The sequence below is a fragment of the Sinohyriopsis cumingii genome, chromosome 6 (genome assembly GCF_028554795.1).
Source record: "Sinohyriopsis cumingii isolate HCF-2022 chromosome 6, ASM2855479v2, whole genome shotgun sequence".
In the NCBI taxonomy this organism is placed as follows: Eukaryota; Metazoa; Mollusca; class Bivalvia; order Unionida; family Unionidae; genus Sinohyriopsis; species Sinohyriopsis cumingii.
Genome location: NC_142966.1, coordinates 153,468,110 through 153,487,168, shown reverse-complemented (window position 1 = coordinate 153,487,168; position 19,059 = coordinate 153,468,110). Strand labels below are relative to the sequence as shown.

The 19,059-nt window shown below is 32.7% G+C and overlaps 1 protein-coding gene and 1 long non-coding RNA gene across 5 annotated transcripts in view; both read right to left on the bottom strand.

Annotated features, from left to right (window-relative positions):
* The window catches only part of LOC149798288 (neurobeachin-like), a 561,888-nt gene that overhangs the window by 78,935 nt on the left and 463,894 nt on the right, over positions 1-19,059 (bottom strand). For all 4 annotated transcript variants that reach the window (XM_089963438.1, XM_089963435.1, XM_089963437.1 and 1 more), the window contains one exon: positions 4,163-4,280. In XM_089963438.1, coding sequence (XP_089819564.1) covers positions 4,163-4,280 — 118 coding nt within the window. The remainder of the gene's footprint in view (positions 1-4,162; positions 4,281-19,059) is intronic.
* Positions 4,502-13,201, bottom strand: LOC149798293 (uncharacterized). Its single transcript, XR_016421994.1, has 2 exons — positions 12,983-13,201; positions 4,502-6,179 (listed from the first exon to the last, which is right to left on the bottom strand). It is a non-coding gene; the product is annotated as an uncharacterized LOC149798293 (long non-coding RNA).

Below are 19,059 nucleotides of genomic sequence, written 5' to 3'. Positions count from 1 at the left end.
CATGCATACTCGTATATTTTCAGTAGACTTTTACACCTGTAGGTAAATACTTTTACACACGTTTCCATAATTTTCTGTAGATTTTCACAAATGTTGCAATTATTTTTAACAGACATTTGTTCAGGTATGCACTTGTACTGATTATGTAGTGTTTTTCAACTGTAAATTATGTAGTTTAAGAAGTTTGGTTGTCAGATTATCAGTCAACTAGCATAAAGTGTAACAAGTGGTGCAACCAATTTTGTAAAGTTCAGCAAATTCCAAGAGATTTCACTTCATATATGGAAACCATATATACTATAAAGAAATAATTTTCTTTAAACAATCCTCCAAAGCCAGTCCAAATAGGCAGAATTGTGGAAATATACATCTGGAACTGGTAGTTACTGTGTGACTGACGGTCTTGAACATGTTCTTTTACACAGTTAATAATTCTTTACAAGTAGGAAACTAAACTAAGCCATTTGCATGTGTAAGCATTGCAGCTTTATCTGATGGATGTTTATGTTACATTCACTAAAACTACTAGTACTGTCTATTATCGTTTTCTAGCAATGTATAGTCTACATGGCTAACAGACTGAAACTAGCACTACTTTCAAGGATCATCCGGGTAAGTACAGACCTGCCAACCTTTACGAGATTGTCTCAGTATGGTAGTTGATTTAATTCCCCATAAATTTGACCAGTTTTCAGTAAGGTGTAACAAAGTATCATAAAAAGCTATGGTAAAATTGGAAAATGTATTTGAAAGTTCTGTATTTGAAACATGCAGAGAGGATAAGCATTATGTTCAAATGAAAAGGTTGTAAAGTACACACAGACCTTATTTACCTCTAGTACAGTTGCACAAACTTCAGTTCCAAACCCTACGCAGCTCAATGGATTGTTGCTATCTCTCAACTTGACACAATTCTTGGAAAAAATTTCCATTTCACATCATGACAGCAATCATTTCCCACCACGAGACATACTCAAATTGATATATGATGTCCTATAAATGTAATTGTGGTCCCTTCCTGCTTTTATTCACAAGAATCTGAATATTCCTCTTTATTCTTCTGTGCTGATTACTAATACTTTTTACAAGGCTTATTTTCCCATCATCTTCTGTGTGCATCACTTGCTGAATGCTATTTTTTTTAACATTCTATGATAAACATTTTGATTATGCAGATGCTCTGAATGAAAAAATATGTGCAGTTTAAAGCATCTGTGGTACTGATGTAAAGTTAGTCTGGTTTCCTAACTAACTCCTCTAATTCTAATATAAAAACCCCGATCCAAATCCAGATTTTTCGATAACAATAATTTTTCCAGTTTTTTCTTTTATTCCTTAAGTCTGTATATCAGGACTTAAGGACTGTATATCAGGGTCATTTTTCTATGACTAATAAGGACTTAAGGACTGTATATCAGGGTCATTTTTCTATGACTTACAGCAAAATTGCAAAGATTAGCAGGTCTGTAAGTACCTTGGCTTTTTTATACAGTACTCCTCTGCCACTCCCGATTCCCAGACCCAAGAGTCCTTAAAAAATTCAGCTAAATATATTCTCGGTTTCTTTTACATTTTAATATGGTTGACCTTCGACCCCCTACCAGAGACATTCAGGGTAGGAGTAAAAGCTTGCATTTTGCATACAGTTACAGAATGGAACAGACATCAACCAAGTTTCAAAATTTCCAACCAACTGTTGAGGAGAACTGTTAATATAATAATAGACAAACAAAAAGGTATCATGCTATTTCAATGCTTTATACTAAAGCCTGGGAAATAATCCCCAATAATTGTTTGCTAACATCTATTTTCCTTCCTGGCAGAATTTTTCATTGTTAAGTGTTTCATTTAATTAATTAATTAATTTAATTAATGAGACCAATGGAATGACAAGTGCTAGTGCTATAATAATTACATACCTCTAGCTGGAATTATAAAAGAAAAGAAAATCCTACTGTGAAACAGAGAACTTAATTTACAGTGTCATTTGAATGATTTATATATCATTAAAAAAATTTTGTCTCAAACTATGATGCACTATTTTGTTTAAATAAACTGGTCATACTGATGAAAATTCATTCATTTTTCAACAGTACCATGAATAGCACATTATATGCCACCCCTTGTTTAACAATCTTCTCTATAAATAGAGTTGTAGGATAAATTAAATATATGTGGAGGAAAACATGTCTTCTTTAAGCGACCTTGCCCTACAACTTTTTGACCTCAAAATCAATAGGCTTTTACCTTAACCCATGTGAACAGCATCCAAAAACTTTGGTCCAGATATATCATGTACAACCAATGTTACTGTGTGGAAACCATGTTTACCTTCAGTTACAATGACTATGACCTTTGACATACTCACCCTAAAATCAATAGGAATCTTCCTAACCATAGGTGCAAGCCACATAAAGTCTAGTTCAGGTATGTGATGGAAACCACAGCTATTCTTTCAGTCACCAACCCTGGCCTATTACCTTATGACACCAAATTTACATCCTTTTCCCTTACCCCATGTGCATGACATCAACAAAGTCTGGTAATTGCATGGCTGAACACTCGAGTTATTGTGAAGAAACACTTGCTCTTCTTACTCAGTAACCTTTACCTTTGATATTTTGACCCTAAAATCAATAGACTTCTTCATTACATCATGTGAAGTCATCCACAAAGTCTGTCAACCATAGATGGTGGAGAGCACAAGTTATTGTGCAAAAATCATTTATCTCTTTTCAGTCACAGTGACCATTATCACTGAGCTTTTGACATCAAATTTGAAAGGGTTCTTCCTCGTACCAAGTCAGATCTGCCAACCCTGACGAGTCCGTCTAGGTAAGACAATTGATTTTTTTCCAGTAAGATTGACTAGTTTTCAGTAAGGTGTAACAAAAATATCAATAACTGCTATTGTAAAGCTGGAAAACATAATTAAAAGTTTGATGTAGCAACAATAAACATTATGTTCAACTGAAAAGTTTGTAAAGTACACATGGACTTTATTTACCACTAGTACAGTTACACAAAACTTTAGTTCCAAACCCAATGCAACTCATAGCTTGTTGACATCTCTCAACTTGATGTAATTCTTTTTCCGTTTCGCATGACTACAGCAATCATATCTCTCGCCACAAGACACTCAAATTGGCACGTGATGTCCAATAAACGTAATTGTGTCCTTTTCATGGTTTTTTTCACAAGAATCTGAATATTTATTTTTATTCTGCGGTGTTGATCATTACCACTTTTCTAGAGGCTTATTTTCCCCATAAAATGCATCACTTTCTTGACGCCATTTTTAAAAATTCTATAATCAACAGTTTGATCCTGCAGATGCTTGACATGAACAAATAAGTTCAGTTTAAAGCGTTTGGGGTGCTTTTATAAAGTTAGTCTGGTTCCCTAACCAATTTGACTAATTCCAAGATGAAACCCATATTTAAATAAAACATGGAAGAACCAATTATCTGGACTTTTCAGCAATGATAATTTTTCCGTAGTTTTTGCTAGTATGCGGTAAGTCTGTATTTTATGGGTAATCATAAGACTTACGGCAAAATCGTAAGAGTTGGCAGGTCTGCCATGTGCAAGCTACTCACAAAGTTTGCTAACTGCAGATGTTAAACAACTCAAGTTATTGTGTGGAAACAAAAGATAAAAACAAATGGACTCACATACAGACAGAAGAACATCACAACATAATTGGATTCAGCTTTATTTTTTATGTGCCATAGTGACCTTGAGTAGTTTTTGTTAAAGTCATCAAATGAAACACACCACAAAAGAGCTCTATGTAGGATTTTGCTAATGTATATTTAGGACCACACATTTCTCCCAAACAAATATATAGAAAAATACACTCAATGAATTTGGAACATTGGATCCAGGATCGAAAATAAAATGTTTGAAAAACAAAACTCCCACTATACAGAGAGCTCAACATATGACATGATCTGCAAACAAGTTCTGAGCCAAGAGTCTTTATTTAATTTGAACATGACTAATCAACAGTATACAATGGAAACTATCACTTTAACGTTGATGATCACCCTAACAAACAAAACAATTTACTCACAGCCAGATATTGTCGAAGACTGCTATTTACCCAATACATACAGCTGTTGCAATCATAACATTATAACAAAAACTTCAGTGCACTTACTTCTGTTTGACAAAAATATTTCGATGGCAACATTTTGATGAAGATATCTTCGTGAGAAAATGGCCCGGATCTCATTAAAGTTGAATTTTCCATGTAAATGCTCCACATAGTTGAGTACCTGGCAATGCAATGATACTAACTTTGATTACAAGCATAAAAGATAGCATTATATATCTTTACTATCTTTAAACAACCCTCAACATGCTCACACAAACACATACAAGGAACAAAATATACCAAAGGTAATGGATGAAAACAGCTAAGTCTGTTGTTAGAAAAAGTGAGCAAAATTTTTGCCAACTTCTCCTTTACAAAGCAATGAAAAAATGTTTCATGAGGACAATGAACACACATTTAAGGACACAACAAAGACATGAACCCATGCAGGTTCAAAATCTATGGCAAGAAAATGTATGCAAAATATTGCTTATATTTTCTGTACCAAACATGACGACAACACAATGATAAACATAAAAAAAAAAACAACTATACATGTTAACAAGAACATATGAAATGAACATATATGATAATGGAAATGAGTGGTAAGAAAAAGTAAGCAAAGATTTGCTTATTTTTACTGTACCAAATAAAGTGAGTATACATGGACATAACAGATATAATGTAGACATACAGGTTAAGAAACAGGCACAAGTTGTCACTATACCATATTTACTCGCTTATAAGCCAATTCAAACTGCAAACAATAAAGATCCTGTTCTGCCATATCATAATGCACATGCATATCAGGGTATATGTTGTTGGTTCTACTGATTACTCTTAACAAACTGTACAGACCAAGATCTGTCAGTGCATTATGTAATAGCTGATCTGCATCTGTGCAGTTTGCAGTGGACTGGTCCTATAAGTGAGTATATACAGTACATGAAAACAGTGAAAATTCCAAGTCAAACTTTTACATACATGATCAATGAGTAAAAACAAAAGAACATTTATCACATTTGTGCATTAACATATACTTTCTCACATATACAGATGCGGAGAACTGACCACATTCACACAGATATAGACTGAACTTAAAAGACAAACCTTTATGCCAAGAACATTTAAGTATTCTTATTCTATGAAGCAAAAAGTAACAAATATTTAAGTAATACATACAACAGATAAATTCATGCCGAGGCATTGGCATCAGTTTATGTAATTATCTATTGCACTCATTCGCAACCCAGATATGTTTTACAAGTGTCTATATGAAATTTTCATCTACAAAGCATAAATATTATAAAGTGGGTATGACAATATGGAACAATTTTACAGTATTGTTATATTATCACAGCTCTCCCTCATTATGATGTCCTTCATTATAATGTGATTCCAGGTAAAAAGTAGCACCACTATGGACCCCATAATCAAAATTAAACTATTTCACTTGAATTGGTCTGTCAAGATGAAGCAAAGAATTACATATTCATTTCCTTTATAGAGCATTATTATGTGATAAAATTCAATCATTCCTGTTATACCATGGTTCCATACCAACCCTATTCTTGCTGTAATAACAGTCTATGGCTGTGGAACATAGTCATTGTTATAACAATAGAAGGCAGTATGATAATTATCACATGATATTCATAAATAAAATAAAAATATCTGTAACTAGTGCAATTATGCTAGAATAAATTTCAATACCAGCTTCATTACAAACTAGTATCTTCAGTCCAAAACCAACAAATGAATAAGAAGGATTTATGGCACTAACTTCAATATGAGAAATAACCCAGCATCATCAACAAATTTCTGCTAAAATTATTTTGACAAAGGATACATTACCAAAGATATAAATTAAATTTGACTTTAAAATTTGTTCACGCATTTTGGTAAATCCAACTGCTGATGTTCCATCTTGACTCTGTTTATCATCCCCAGTCTCCATCCCAAGTGCTGGGCACACAAGAATATGGGCTAATATTTCTTCTATCGTTCTTGCATTTGTCAAGCATCAGTAAAATTGGAATGTGGAAGGTAAATTCCTTTCTCATTTTCATCCAGATAATACCTGAAATTAATAAGAAAGATCAAGAAAATTATCTTACAGTAGAACCTGTCTTTAAAGACAACCCCTTATGCCAAAAATTTACATCTCACAAGACACATCACAGAACGACCAATAAATTCATGCATTGGGAATATGGTCTCTCAAAAAAGATGGTCTCTTACAGCAGTTGTCTTTCAATACATGTTTTATTGTAATACCAACAACTGGTAAACATTGCTAATCTTCTGGCAAAAGCATGGGTATTAGATTATTTTCAGTTAGTTCACTAGCAAATGAGTGTATGCCAGTCATTAATTTACCTATCTGGAGAACAAACTGTCCTATGGATGTCAACCAATTCAGCCATTTTCAATTAGTAATAATGAGACAAAACCAGCACTAACACAATTAATGATTGTTTTCTGCTCTTTCTACTGATGTTTTAAATTACAAAAGGCTCCATGAAGTCCATGTTTATTCATACAAATACATCATATAAAACCCAATTTAACATCTGTAATAAATTTGTCAAATGACTCAAATGTAGTCACCAACAAAATCCTATCAAGAGGCTTTAACAGGATATCAGTGTCTGTATGCTGCATTTGCTCAAGTCTTTTCTATTTATCTTACAAGCCTTTGGAAACCCTTTACAGGTGGCAAAATCTCTCACATTTTGTAATAACTGTAGCAAAACAATGATTTCTTGAAAAGTTTTCATGTGCATCATTAGTCAAAATTCTTGTTAACAAAAATATAAATGTCTTAATATCAGAAACACCCGAACACACCACGACCTCCCGCATCTGAGGCGGACGCTCTAACCACTAGGCCACCAGAGCGGTTTCTTGAAAAGTTATTCCTGTATTACTAGTTTCCATGGTGATGTAAAAAAAGCAACAACATTTGAAAAATACTACATTTTTCCAGCATATTTTTAAAACTGGTCTTCAGCATTTCAATATTTTGGTTTAACCCTTAAAGTATTAAATATTTTTGTAGAACACAACACAACAGTGCTGAATTGTTTGAAGAAAGAAATGGAAATTGCACTCTGATTTTAATTTGCCTAAATCCTGATAACTGATTACAAAAGTCTACATGAAAAATAATAACTAAAATCTAAACTTGATCAATGTACATCAAGTCAAATACAGTGTATGCAATTTTATATTTGCATTTACCTGTGCATATATGGGTAAAATTACAAATCACTTTGTATTTCGTTTGTGTTTTTGTTTCTTTTTAATTAAAAGTTCAAATACATCTTAAAACAATATTTTTAGTGGCTTAACCACAGACATGCATGTCTGTTAACACTCTATATCCAAGTTGTGAAAATCAAAGGTTTAAAATATAGACAGCCAGTACAGGAAAACATCAGACAAGTTTACACCCCTTAAAGTTGGTATTAATTGTTCACAAAACTTTGCAGTTTTTCTTGTCATTTATTCTAGTACATATCAGTCATCTCGTGTCCACTTGTAAGCTGACACTGTCACCAGTCAAGTTCACCACCTCTTCATGTGATACTTGCTTGGAATATTAAGAAATGTATCCCAAATCACCCCTTTTTTGTGTGCTGAAATATGGGATTGCTATCACATATTCTGCTGGCCAATAAAAATCAATATCAGATTTATAAACCAAGCCCATGGCTAACACAACACAAATAAGTTTCAATTGATCACATGTGACATGCTTCATATTCTCATGCAGCTATTGTCAATCAAATCTGTCCTGTTTACTCTCTTGTCTGCACCAAGATTTGCTTGATCTATAATCAAATGCAAAAAATCCTCTTCAAAGAATGCCCTTAAAGTTTAAAGGCTTGGTGTTCTCCAGTTCTATATTTAGTTTTTGAAATACCATTGAACTGGGACTTTATCTGTTTTCATAAAGTCAGCATGTACATTTAACTCCTATTCAAAATCATTTTTGGGCTCAAAATTGCTCATTTTTATTTCCAGTAACACATTCCCAGCTCCAATTATCTCATCTACTTCAAAACTGTCAAACTCATTATTATCCAGTATTTGTCAAATTAAACCATCATCTGAAAATGCATGGTTTTGGGGGTCTTAAGGGTAGCAAGTGCTTTAGCCAACAGTTGTAATAAATGTGTTGTAAAACTACCACAGAGAACCTGTTCTGGGGCCAATCAAATTTATTTTGACCGACATTCATATCAAGCTAAAGTATCCATGTGCAAATAGTTACCTACCCACAAAAAAAACAGTATACAGTGTATGCTGAAGAAAGCCCTATGGGATCTCAACAAATGGTGCAACTTATGCCATGACAAGCACTTTAAGGGGGCCCTGGGTGGCAGAGTGGTATAAAACTCTCACTTCTGCTGACCAATGCCATCTCACCTCTGTTCACATGGGTTCGAGTCTCAGGCTTGGCCAATGAGGATATCTGAAAAAGCTGCCAGTAGCTTCCCATCGGCTGGTGGTTCTTACTGGGGTTATCCTGGGATCTTCCTCCTCTAATTATACTGGCTGCCATGTATAACCTTATCTTGCACTGAGAAATGGCATTAAACTCCAAAACAACAAGCACTTTAAGGGTCAGAACTTCTGACCATAAGCTACTTGTCAAAAACTGTGCAGCTGCTTTTAAATGCAAATGGACCTTCTGCAATGCAATAAGTAGACTCTTACAACATTAAAAGGGGACTCAGGTGACCAAGTGGACTAAAGCACTTGCTTTTAATGACCACTGCCATTGCACCTGTCAGAGTGGTTTCCAGTCTTGGGCTCAGCCAATGTGGGTACGTGAGAAAGTTTGCAAGCAGCTTTATGTGGATCAGTGGTTCTTCACAGTGTTTTCCCTAGTTCTTCCACCACTAGTTGTTTTACTGGTTGCCATGTATAGTTTATCATGTGCTGCAAAATGGCATTAAACCCAAAACATAAAAAAGTAATCTTACAAGTAAAGCAGTGTATTACCTGCTTTTGATACTGCTGCATAATACAAATGAACACCAACCATAAATATTAAATAAGTACTAAATACAAGTGATCAAATAACTTTCACAAAGCATCCATCGAAATTACAGTTTACCAAACATTGCTTGCATCACTTGATAGTAGCTTTTATTTCCTGGATCATATTCTTCAGCAGAAGCCTGACATTACACAGCCCTTGCTCATACCCTCTAAGCCAGAAGTAAATTATGATGACTTTGGATTTTACAGTACATCAGCACGATCAGGTCATAAAGTAGCAAATCAATGATAATAATAATTAGAAGTATATGAATTTAAAGTAAATAAAAAAAATAGATCAAAAATATGTAAAAAAATCCTGATCAATGTGCAATGTAAACAGCTGAAATATTCTAAAAAGTACAAATGCAAAACTAAAAGTAGTGTTTCAAATCAGGATAACATGATCCACTGATTAAAATCACTCACAATCCAATAAGCAAACAAACTATATTTTATTATACATGTTAGCTACCAACAAGAAATCTAAAATAAGAGTTACACTGTCAAAAAACTCTTTCATGTTACTGACATGATATTATCAATCACATGTAGGTTGGAGGTCAAGACAATCAATCAAAAGGTGTTTGACATTAAAGGGTTCAAAGAATTAGGCAAAAGATGAAAGCCTGAGTTATCTGAGCATGTCCAATTCTGATACATGCAAACAACCACTTCAACCTTACAGACTGTTCCATATAAAGGAAAAAATTTGACTAATGACACTGGACTACATGGAAATGGTATGAATAGCATTAATGCCTACCACTTGTTGAATACAATATAAGTAATACAATGTTTTATGTCAGTATGTTGTATTTTAAAATCAAAAGGTTGGAAAGTTCTGGCCATGTTAGTAGCACCATCTGCTTTTATTACTGACATGACTGGGTAGCCAAAAGAAAGTTCTGATGTGAGAGGTACTTTGTTCAGTGTGTTTGATAAGGATGTTTCTCAAAGGTGGTTTTACAATTCCATATTCTGATGTGAAATAAATACTGGGAGAGAATCCATGAGGACTGAATTTATTAAATATTTTTTATTTTAATATAGTTCAAATACATTTTTTAATTTTTATTTTTATATATAGTTCAAGCCAAGACTGGCTGCCCTGATCCCAGCTGAAACGATCAAAGCACCATCTAGCCAATGGTTGCCCCTATATCAAAGCACCATCTAGTCAAATGGCTGCCTCTAGATCAAAGCACCATCTAGTCAAATTGTTGCCTCTAGATCAAAGCACCATCTAGTCAAATGGTTGCCTCTAATAAAAGCTGTGTAGCCTTTTCAACCATCAGTTTAATTTTTTAGGAAATCTTTTTTTAAATAGAAAGTATTAGATGAGGAAGTACTGGTCTGCAATATTTCTTCTTTATGCAGCATTCACAGGTCTTGGGATCTGTTTTAGAAAGCCACAGTGATAGTTCAGGAACAAAATCCTTTCTAGTTTTTTAAAAGATCAATATCTGTATGGTCCAGGTATGGTTATATTTTTATGCCAAAAGTTGGAATGGTGTTTAGCTTCATTTCAAAAAGTGTGTTATAGTTGGGATGAAATACAGATATGAAGATGGGACAAGAGGAATTTAATCTCAGTTGGATGGCATATTGCAGAGAAATTTTTTCTCTGCAATTTGAAAAGGTTGGTTCAAGTCTTTAAAATGGTGATACTTTCAAGGCCCCAATGGAGAGCCATATATTCCCTGGTGGTGAACAGAATCAAGCATGCACAAGGGTTATTGGTAATATGCATAGGCTTCATAGGGTAAGAGGGTGCGGTATAGCCAAATATCATGTACAGTAGGCAATGAGTGGGAAGTGTGTCATCATTTACTTCCAAAACTGTCAATGGAAAGTGAAGGCACAATGTTATCTGGAAAATGTATTTGTAAGACCTAAAATAGGCAAAATCTATATTGCATTATTTGTGCAACAGATTACAGCAAAGACAGAATTGAGCAACTGCACTGTAATTGTTGTGTTACATAAAATCCAAACAAGATTAAATGAGCAATACATTTTGCATAGGGTCTTAGGTACACCACATGTAGCAGCATAATGCAGTGTAATGGTAGTTGTCATACTGGTCTTCGTCAAATCAATATACAGTGTGACAACGCTCCATAATAACTCGAATTCGGATATAACCCGGTTGCAGCATGGCTCCCGAAATTTTATATACTTGGATTTTTCTCGCACATGAAAAAAAATTCTTGCTGAAAAGTACAAAAAAAAGTAACAAGTTTATTATCATTTTGGGGAAGAGATCACATGTGAATAATACAAGACAATCATGGAGTGGCTCATAAAAATTTTATGTATTTTTTCGCACACATAAAAAAAGATTTTCTTCTTAAAAGTACGAAAAATAAAGTGTAAAATGTTTATTCTAGGATCACATAGGGCTTTGCCAATGTCACAAACTGCAATTTTATTTTCCTTATTGGCGGCAAAATATACCATCTGGCAATTTTTTTATTGGCGACATTGTTATGTTCAAACTTGTATATACAACCATTGGAGTTTGGAGTGGCAAAATTCAGAGGTCCCATGAAAGGAAGCAGCAAACCCGAAATAAAATGCACTTAAATTTATCTATTGTTACATAAATGATTTCTTTGTCCTTATTGACAAACCATCTTAACAGTACATTGTTATATCATAATACGCTTATCTCCTTCTTGCTGTTGTTGGGTTTAACACCATTTTTCAACACAAGATAGGCTATACATATAAATGGGGGAGGAGGTTTTATTTCTCGTCTCCTTTCAAGCTACATTAAAAATCTGAATCACACACATCAAAGTAGGCATGTGTGTGTGTGATTTTGTATTTTTAACATAGCTTTAACAATCTTGCAGTCATATTCATACGATGTCTGCAGTGTGACAGTTTATAGTGATGCCTAGCATTGGGGAATCATGTCGCAGACATTTAGCAAGATGTCCCACCTAGTCACATTATCCTGACACCAGACCGACCTGTTCTAACACTAACCTCTTAATGCTGAGCACCAAGTGTGGCAGCTGTTAGTACCATTTTTGTAAGTCTTTGGTATGACTCGACCATGGATCGAACCCATGACCTCCTGCGTCACGCGGATGCTCTAAGCACAAGGTCACCAGAGCAGTCCATATCAGACTAGGTAAAGTCAGCCTAAATCATCATGACAATAATTTGTACAAAAGCTTCAATATGTGCTGCCAAGCATATTCTTTCAAATTTGGTATCTTGTTCCGATGTCAACATTGGAACATGCTACACAACACTGTTATTTGGGCAGTAAGACGTAGCACCAAAACATAAATAACATGTGATATATCTTAACACTATACAACTCAGGTCAGTTGCCATATGCAATTTTATTTCCGTTTATGCACTTTGACAGAAATAGTACTGAACTAGAGTTAAAGTCAAAGAAATTTTACATTTTATAATGATGCAGCAAAACGCTTTTAATATGCACTGATAACAACATTAAGTACCGCAATAATACAGCATTCCAGTTGACAGGCCTAGATACGTTATTTGTAGGTACTATAGGACCGTCACTTTTCCCCTTTTATTTGAAAACAGTATATGCGGAAAACAGCTCATATTTAATTTTTCCAACCTTTATATCAAACCGACTTCTCCTTGCCACTAAATATATTACTAATAAGTATCAGCTGCATTTCTTACAGGCTATACCGAGTACATTTACATTAAAAGTTATTCTTTCAAACTTTCACTGGTAACTGTTGCATGATACTTAAATGAAAGAAACAGAACGATACTATTAACATATTATTTAGCAATTTCTTCACAATTCGAATACCATCCCCCACCCACCTGTACTTGAAGCCCTTAAGCACGACTTCTGCATGAACCTCAAGTAGATCTACAGCAGAAAATCTTCGATGTTTTCTCGAATGATCAAATGCTCCGTTTTCAAAGTATGGTCTTACTTTAACATCACCTCTAATTTAAAGTGCAAAATTTCTTGTTAAAGTTTCTTCACATTCTTAAAGTCAGAAAAGATAGTTATCTTTGCATATATTAAAATTTGCAAATGGCTGGCAATACAAAACGGAAGTGAGTATGGGTAAAATCAAGGAAATCCATGTTAGCATACAGTGTACACTAACTACCTAATAAATAAAAATAAATAAAATTAATTAATTAAAAATTAATTAATTAATCGGGAACAAAAAGAGAGCGAATACTGTTTACGCTGGAAAATGTTTTTGACCTCATTATGTTTGTAATAGGTATCAGTTTCGACAGCAATTATCTCCCTTATACCATCGCCACTGCTACGAGCTAACAGTTGTTAAAAACGAAAGGACCTAAATGAAAATCATAAATCTAACAAGATCAGTAAAATTAGAGTGCTACTGTATTTCATCCTGTGTTTCTTCCTCTTTTTTTCATTCATACTTTTATTGTCTCATCGAAGAAACATTTATTTTCTTTCATCGTACATCAATAATTGCTAGTTGGAGCCAAATGTTGCATTAATATTGTTTGTGATTTTTTTTTAACACGTATTATTATTATTAATATTATTATTATTATTATTTTTATTATTATTATTATTGTTATTATTATTATTATTATTATTATTAAATCTTTTAGGTTTTTCGAGGGTACAAACTACAAGGTACGGTTTTAAAAGTTTTGCTTTTGTTTTCTTTAAAAAAAAAAAAAAGTAAATTAGGCAAATCCTATGCAGCAATGACAATGAACCAGCTTAACATAGCAACTGCATAATTTATTTTAATTCGATCAGTAAATGGAACATGAATGCATAGAAGACTGAAAATGCACTGTAGGCGGACTGTTGATGGAAGTGCATATTGTCGTTGCTACAACATCTAGATAATAGTAGGACATACCCTTGCTTGTTTTCTTATTTTGTATAATGTGTTGTTTGTTGTATAACTAAGTTTGTGTTTGTCTTGGTTTCGCTCGTTTTAGCGCTTTTGTATGGGGGTGGGAGGGGGCGTGTTTGTTCTAAGTGGTCGATTATCATTTGCTGCAAGCAGCTTTGTACCTTTTTTTAATCTCATATCTATGTATATAAGTGTGTTGAGTCACCCTCTTGCTAATAGTAACGTCATTGCTATAACAGTGTTTTATGGTTAATCATGATCGTCTGTAGTCAAACCACTTTGGTGGCCTATGTGGCTAGAGCGTCCGCTTCAGGTGTTGAATGTCACGAGTTCAAACACAGGCCGAGCCATTCCAAAGATAAAAATGGTACTAGCAGCAGCCTCGCTTACTGTTAAGCATTAAAAGAGGTTAGTGTTAGGACTTGTCGACCTGATGTCAGGATAATGTGAATGGGTGGGACATGACGTTACATGTGTTCGGCACGATTCCCCAGTGCTAGACATCACCTTAAACTGACACACCGCAGACATCGTAGTGATAAGACTCAAATTGTTAAAGCTGAACACAGAAAAAATCTGTCGTCAGAATTGTTTGCCTTTAGAACAAATCTGCCGTCAGAATTGTTTGCCTTTGCCAAAATATTAATATCTTTTCTTAGTCAAGCCGAGCCTAAACTTTGTACAGTGACTGCAAGTTTGGTGTAGCCGAGCCTAAATTTTAGTTAGTGACTACTAGTTTAAACTTCATTTAGAGACAAATGTTATTTTAGTGTAACCTAACCTAAATTTTACACAGTGACTACTGGTTTAGTGTAACCTAGCCTAAATTTTACATAGTGACTACTAGTCTAGTGTAACCTAGCCTAAATTTTACATAGTGACTACTAGTCTAGTGTAACCTAGCCTAAATTTTACATAGTGACTACTAGTTTAGTGTAACCTAGCCTAAATTTTACATAGTGACTACTAGTTTAGTGTAACCTAGCCTAAATTTTACATAGTGACTACTAGTTTAGTGTAGCCGTGTCTATACTTTAGTTAGTGACTACTAGTTTACTGTAACCGATCCTAAATTCTAGTTAGTGACTACTATTTGTACGTTTATAGTCTCATTTGATATTATTTTACGTCTATGTTACCCTTTAATTTGATATTATTTTACGTCTATGTTACCCTTTAATTTGATATTATTTTACGTCTATGTTACCCTTTAATTTGACATTATTTTACGTCTATGTTACCCTTTAATTTGACATTATTTTAAGTCTATGTTACCCTTTAATTTGATATTATTTTACGTCTATGTTACCCTTTAATTTGATATTATTTTACGTCTATGTTACCCTTTAATTTGATATTATTTTACGTCTATGTTACCCTTTAATTTGACATTATTTTACGTCTATGTTACCCTTTAATTTGATATTATTTTACGTCTATGTTACCCTTTAATTTGACATTATTTTACGTCTATGTTATCCTTTAATTTGATATTATTTTACGTCTATGTTACCCTTTACTTTGATATTATTTTACGTCTATGTTACCCTTTAATTTGATATTATTTTACGTCTATGTTATCTTTTAATTTGATATTATTTTACGTAACCGAACACATTTCAGGGATTGTGTGTTTAGTGTGTAACATGTACTGTAATAAGTTTTAAAATAAAGCATATAATGTCTGTGTTATTGTCCTATTGTTAAAGTCTTAAATGTTGGTGAAAAATAGACTGTTGAGCTAGTGTTTTGCATATTTTGTATCTTGATTCCATTTATCTATGGTTATGTCCTTGTGTAATTTTTTCTTCTTCATGCAGACCGAACTTTAGACAAATACGATCTGCCTCTGATAATATTTTATACTAATGGATTACAAAATTGATATACTCAGAATGATGATAATAGTTTATACTATTGGATTACAAAACTGATATACTCAGAATGCTGATAATATTTTATACTATTGGATTATAAAATTGATATACTTAGAATGCTGATAATATTTAATATTACTGAATTACAAAATTGATATACTTAGAATGCTGATAATATTTTATACTATTGGATTACAAAATTGATATACTTAGAATGCTGATAATATTTTATACTATTGGATTACAAAATTGATATACTTAGAATACTGATTATATTTAATATTACTGGATTACACAATTTATATACTCAAAATACTGATAATAGTTAAAGCTAATGGACTACAAAACTGATATACTCAGAATGCTGATAATATTTCATACTATTGGATTACAAAATGCATGTACACAGAATTCCGATAATATTTAATACTATTGGATTACAAAATGCATGTACACAGAGTTCTGATAATATTTAATAATAATGGATTGCAAAATATATATTATCAGTATGATTTGTCTTTTTCCTACTTGTATTACTTAAATGGGGCAAGCAATAGTCTAGTTAAATTACCTACGTGTTTGTAACGTCGATTTTCCAAAATGAGCCAAGTGCTTTATATTGCAAGTATATGTTGTTTTTTTTAAAAAAAAATAAAAACACAGTGGATATCTATCTATCTCTCTCTCTCTATCTATCTATCTATCTATCTATCTATCTATCTATCTATCTATCTATCTATCTATCTATCTATCTACCTACATACCTACCTACCTACCTATCTGCCTACCTATCTATCTATCTATCTATCTATCTATCTATCTATCTATCTATCTATCTATCTATCTATCCCATGCAAAATTATCGCATCACTTTTTACATCATCTATGTTTGGGGAAAATATGAGTATCATCCCCGAAGGAGGGTATATTTCACGGTCCTTTCCTTTGTATGTCTACCTGACAGTGCGTTTCTTTTTCTACATCCATTCGTTCATTTGTCTGTCTACCTGACAGTGCTTTTCTTTCTTTTTGACATCCATCCGTTTATTTGTCTGTCTGCCTACCAGTGCGTTTCTTTTTTGACATCCATCAGCTTTTTGTGTCTCTCTGCCTGCCAGTGCGTTTTTTTTGTATACATCCATCCATTTTTGGGGGTCTGTCTGCCTGCCGGTGCGTTTCGTTTCTTATAGTCATCCGTTTATTTATGTCTTTATCAATATCGTATTTTCGCTTACTTGTTAGAAGTGCATGAGTGAAACAAAATCAGAGATGACATCAGTTAAAACATCTATCCATAAGCTATAACTTCCTTTACTCTCACACAACAAAAAGGGATGTTTCGTTTATTATAACACTTCCTTTTGTATGTTTTCCTACCAATTTTATTTGTTATATAGTCGTGCTATTTCTATAAAGACGAGATTATATCATTTATTCGTATTGTACTATTCGAGACCATTTAGGTGAGAATAACTCTCTCTCCCCATTGAAACGGTATAATAACTAATATTACTTTTCTTTTTATTTAAAAAGTAAATTGTTTATTAGATTAGTTCACTAAATGTTGTAATTATAAATATATTTCTTTTTGTGGTGGACCTGTTATAAATATATTTCATCAGAGAGTGTACTAACGATTTCATTTTGTGTTTTACTTATAAATATACTTCATTAGGTGTTGTACTCATTATAAATAAATTTCAATAGTTGTTGTACTTACTATAAATATATTTCATAAGGTGTTGTAATATATTTCATTAGGTGTTGTAATATATTTCATAAGGTGTTGTAATATATTTCATTAGGTTTTGTAATATATTTCATTAGGTGTTGTAATATATTTCATTAGGTTTTGTAATATATTTCATTAGGTGTTGTAATATATTTCATTAGGTTTTGTAATATATTTCATTAGGTGTTGTAATATATTTCATTAGGTGTTGTAATATATTTCGTTAGGTGTTGTGATATATTTCATTAGGTTTTGCAGTTATTATAAATATATTTTCTTAGGCGTTGTACTTACTATAATAGATTTCATTAGGTGTTGTAATATATTTCATTAGGTGTTGTCATATATTTCATTAGGTTTTGCAGTTATTATAAATATATTTTCTTAGGCGTTGTGCTTACTATAATAGATTTCATTAGGTGTTGTAATATATTTCATTAGGTGTTGTCATATATTTCATTAGGTGTTGTAATATATTTCATAAGGTGTTGTAATATATTTCATTAGGTTTTGTAATATATTTCATTAGGTGTTGTAATATATTTCATTAGGTTTTGTAATATATTTCATTAGGTGTTGTAATATATTTCATTAGGTGTTGTAATATATTTCGTTAGGTGTTGTGATATATTTCATTAGGTTTTGCAGTTATTATAAATATATTTTCTTAGGCGTTGTGCTTACTATAATAGATTTCATTAGGTGTTGTAATATATTTCATTAGGTGTTGTCATATATTTCATTAGGTTTTGCAGTTATTATAAATATATTTTCTTAGGCGTTGTGCTTACTATAACAGATTTCATTAGGTGTTTAGGTACAGCAAATAGACTTCAATGCGTGTTGTAATATAATTGATTAGGCTTTGTACGTATTATAAATATATTCCATTAGGTACTGTATTTATCATAAATAGATTTCATTAGGAGTTGTATTTATTCTAAAGAAATGTTACAGAATTTTCACCCAAAAATTAAATATCATGACATATTTTTATCTTACGCATCGTACACAATACCGGTCTCTTTGATATAAATCAAGCAATCAATCGATTTTGACCTAACATTCAACATTCAGGCATTCTGGATTTGGTTTCTGTCACTTTTAAAAACTATTAAATCAATCACGATGAAAATAAACGATAGGCCAGTATTCTTCAGTTAGCATGGAGAGGTCAAAATTGTTCCTTTTGTATCAAATTCCGACCTGCGTTTATACGGATATATATATATATATATATATATATATATATATATATATATATATATATATATATATATATATATATATATATATATATATATATATATATATATATATATATATATATTTATTTATACAACTTGTAAACTGAGGAATCTAGAAAACAAACAACCAATCAAATAACCAACCAGCCAACGAATCAAATGACTCGCCAATCAAGCA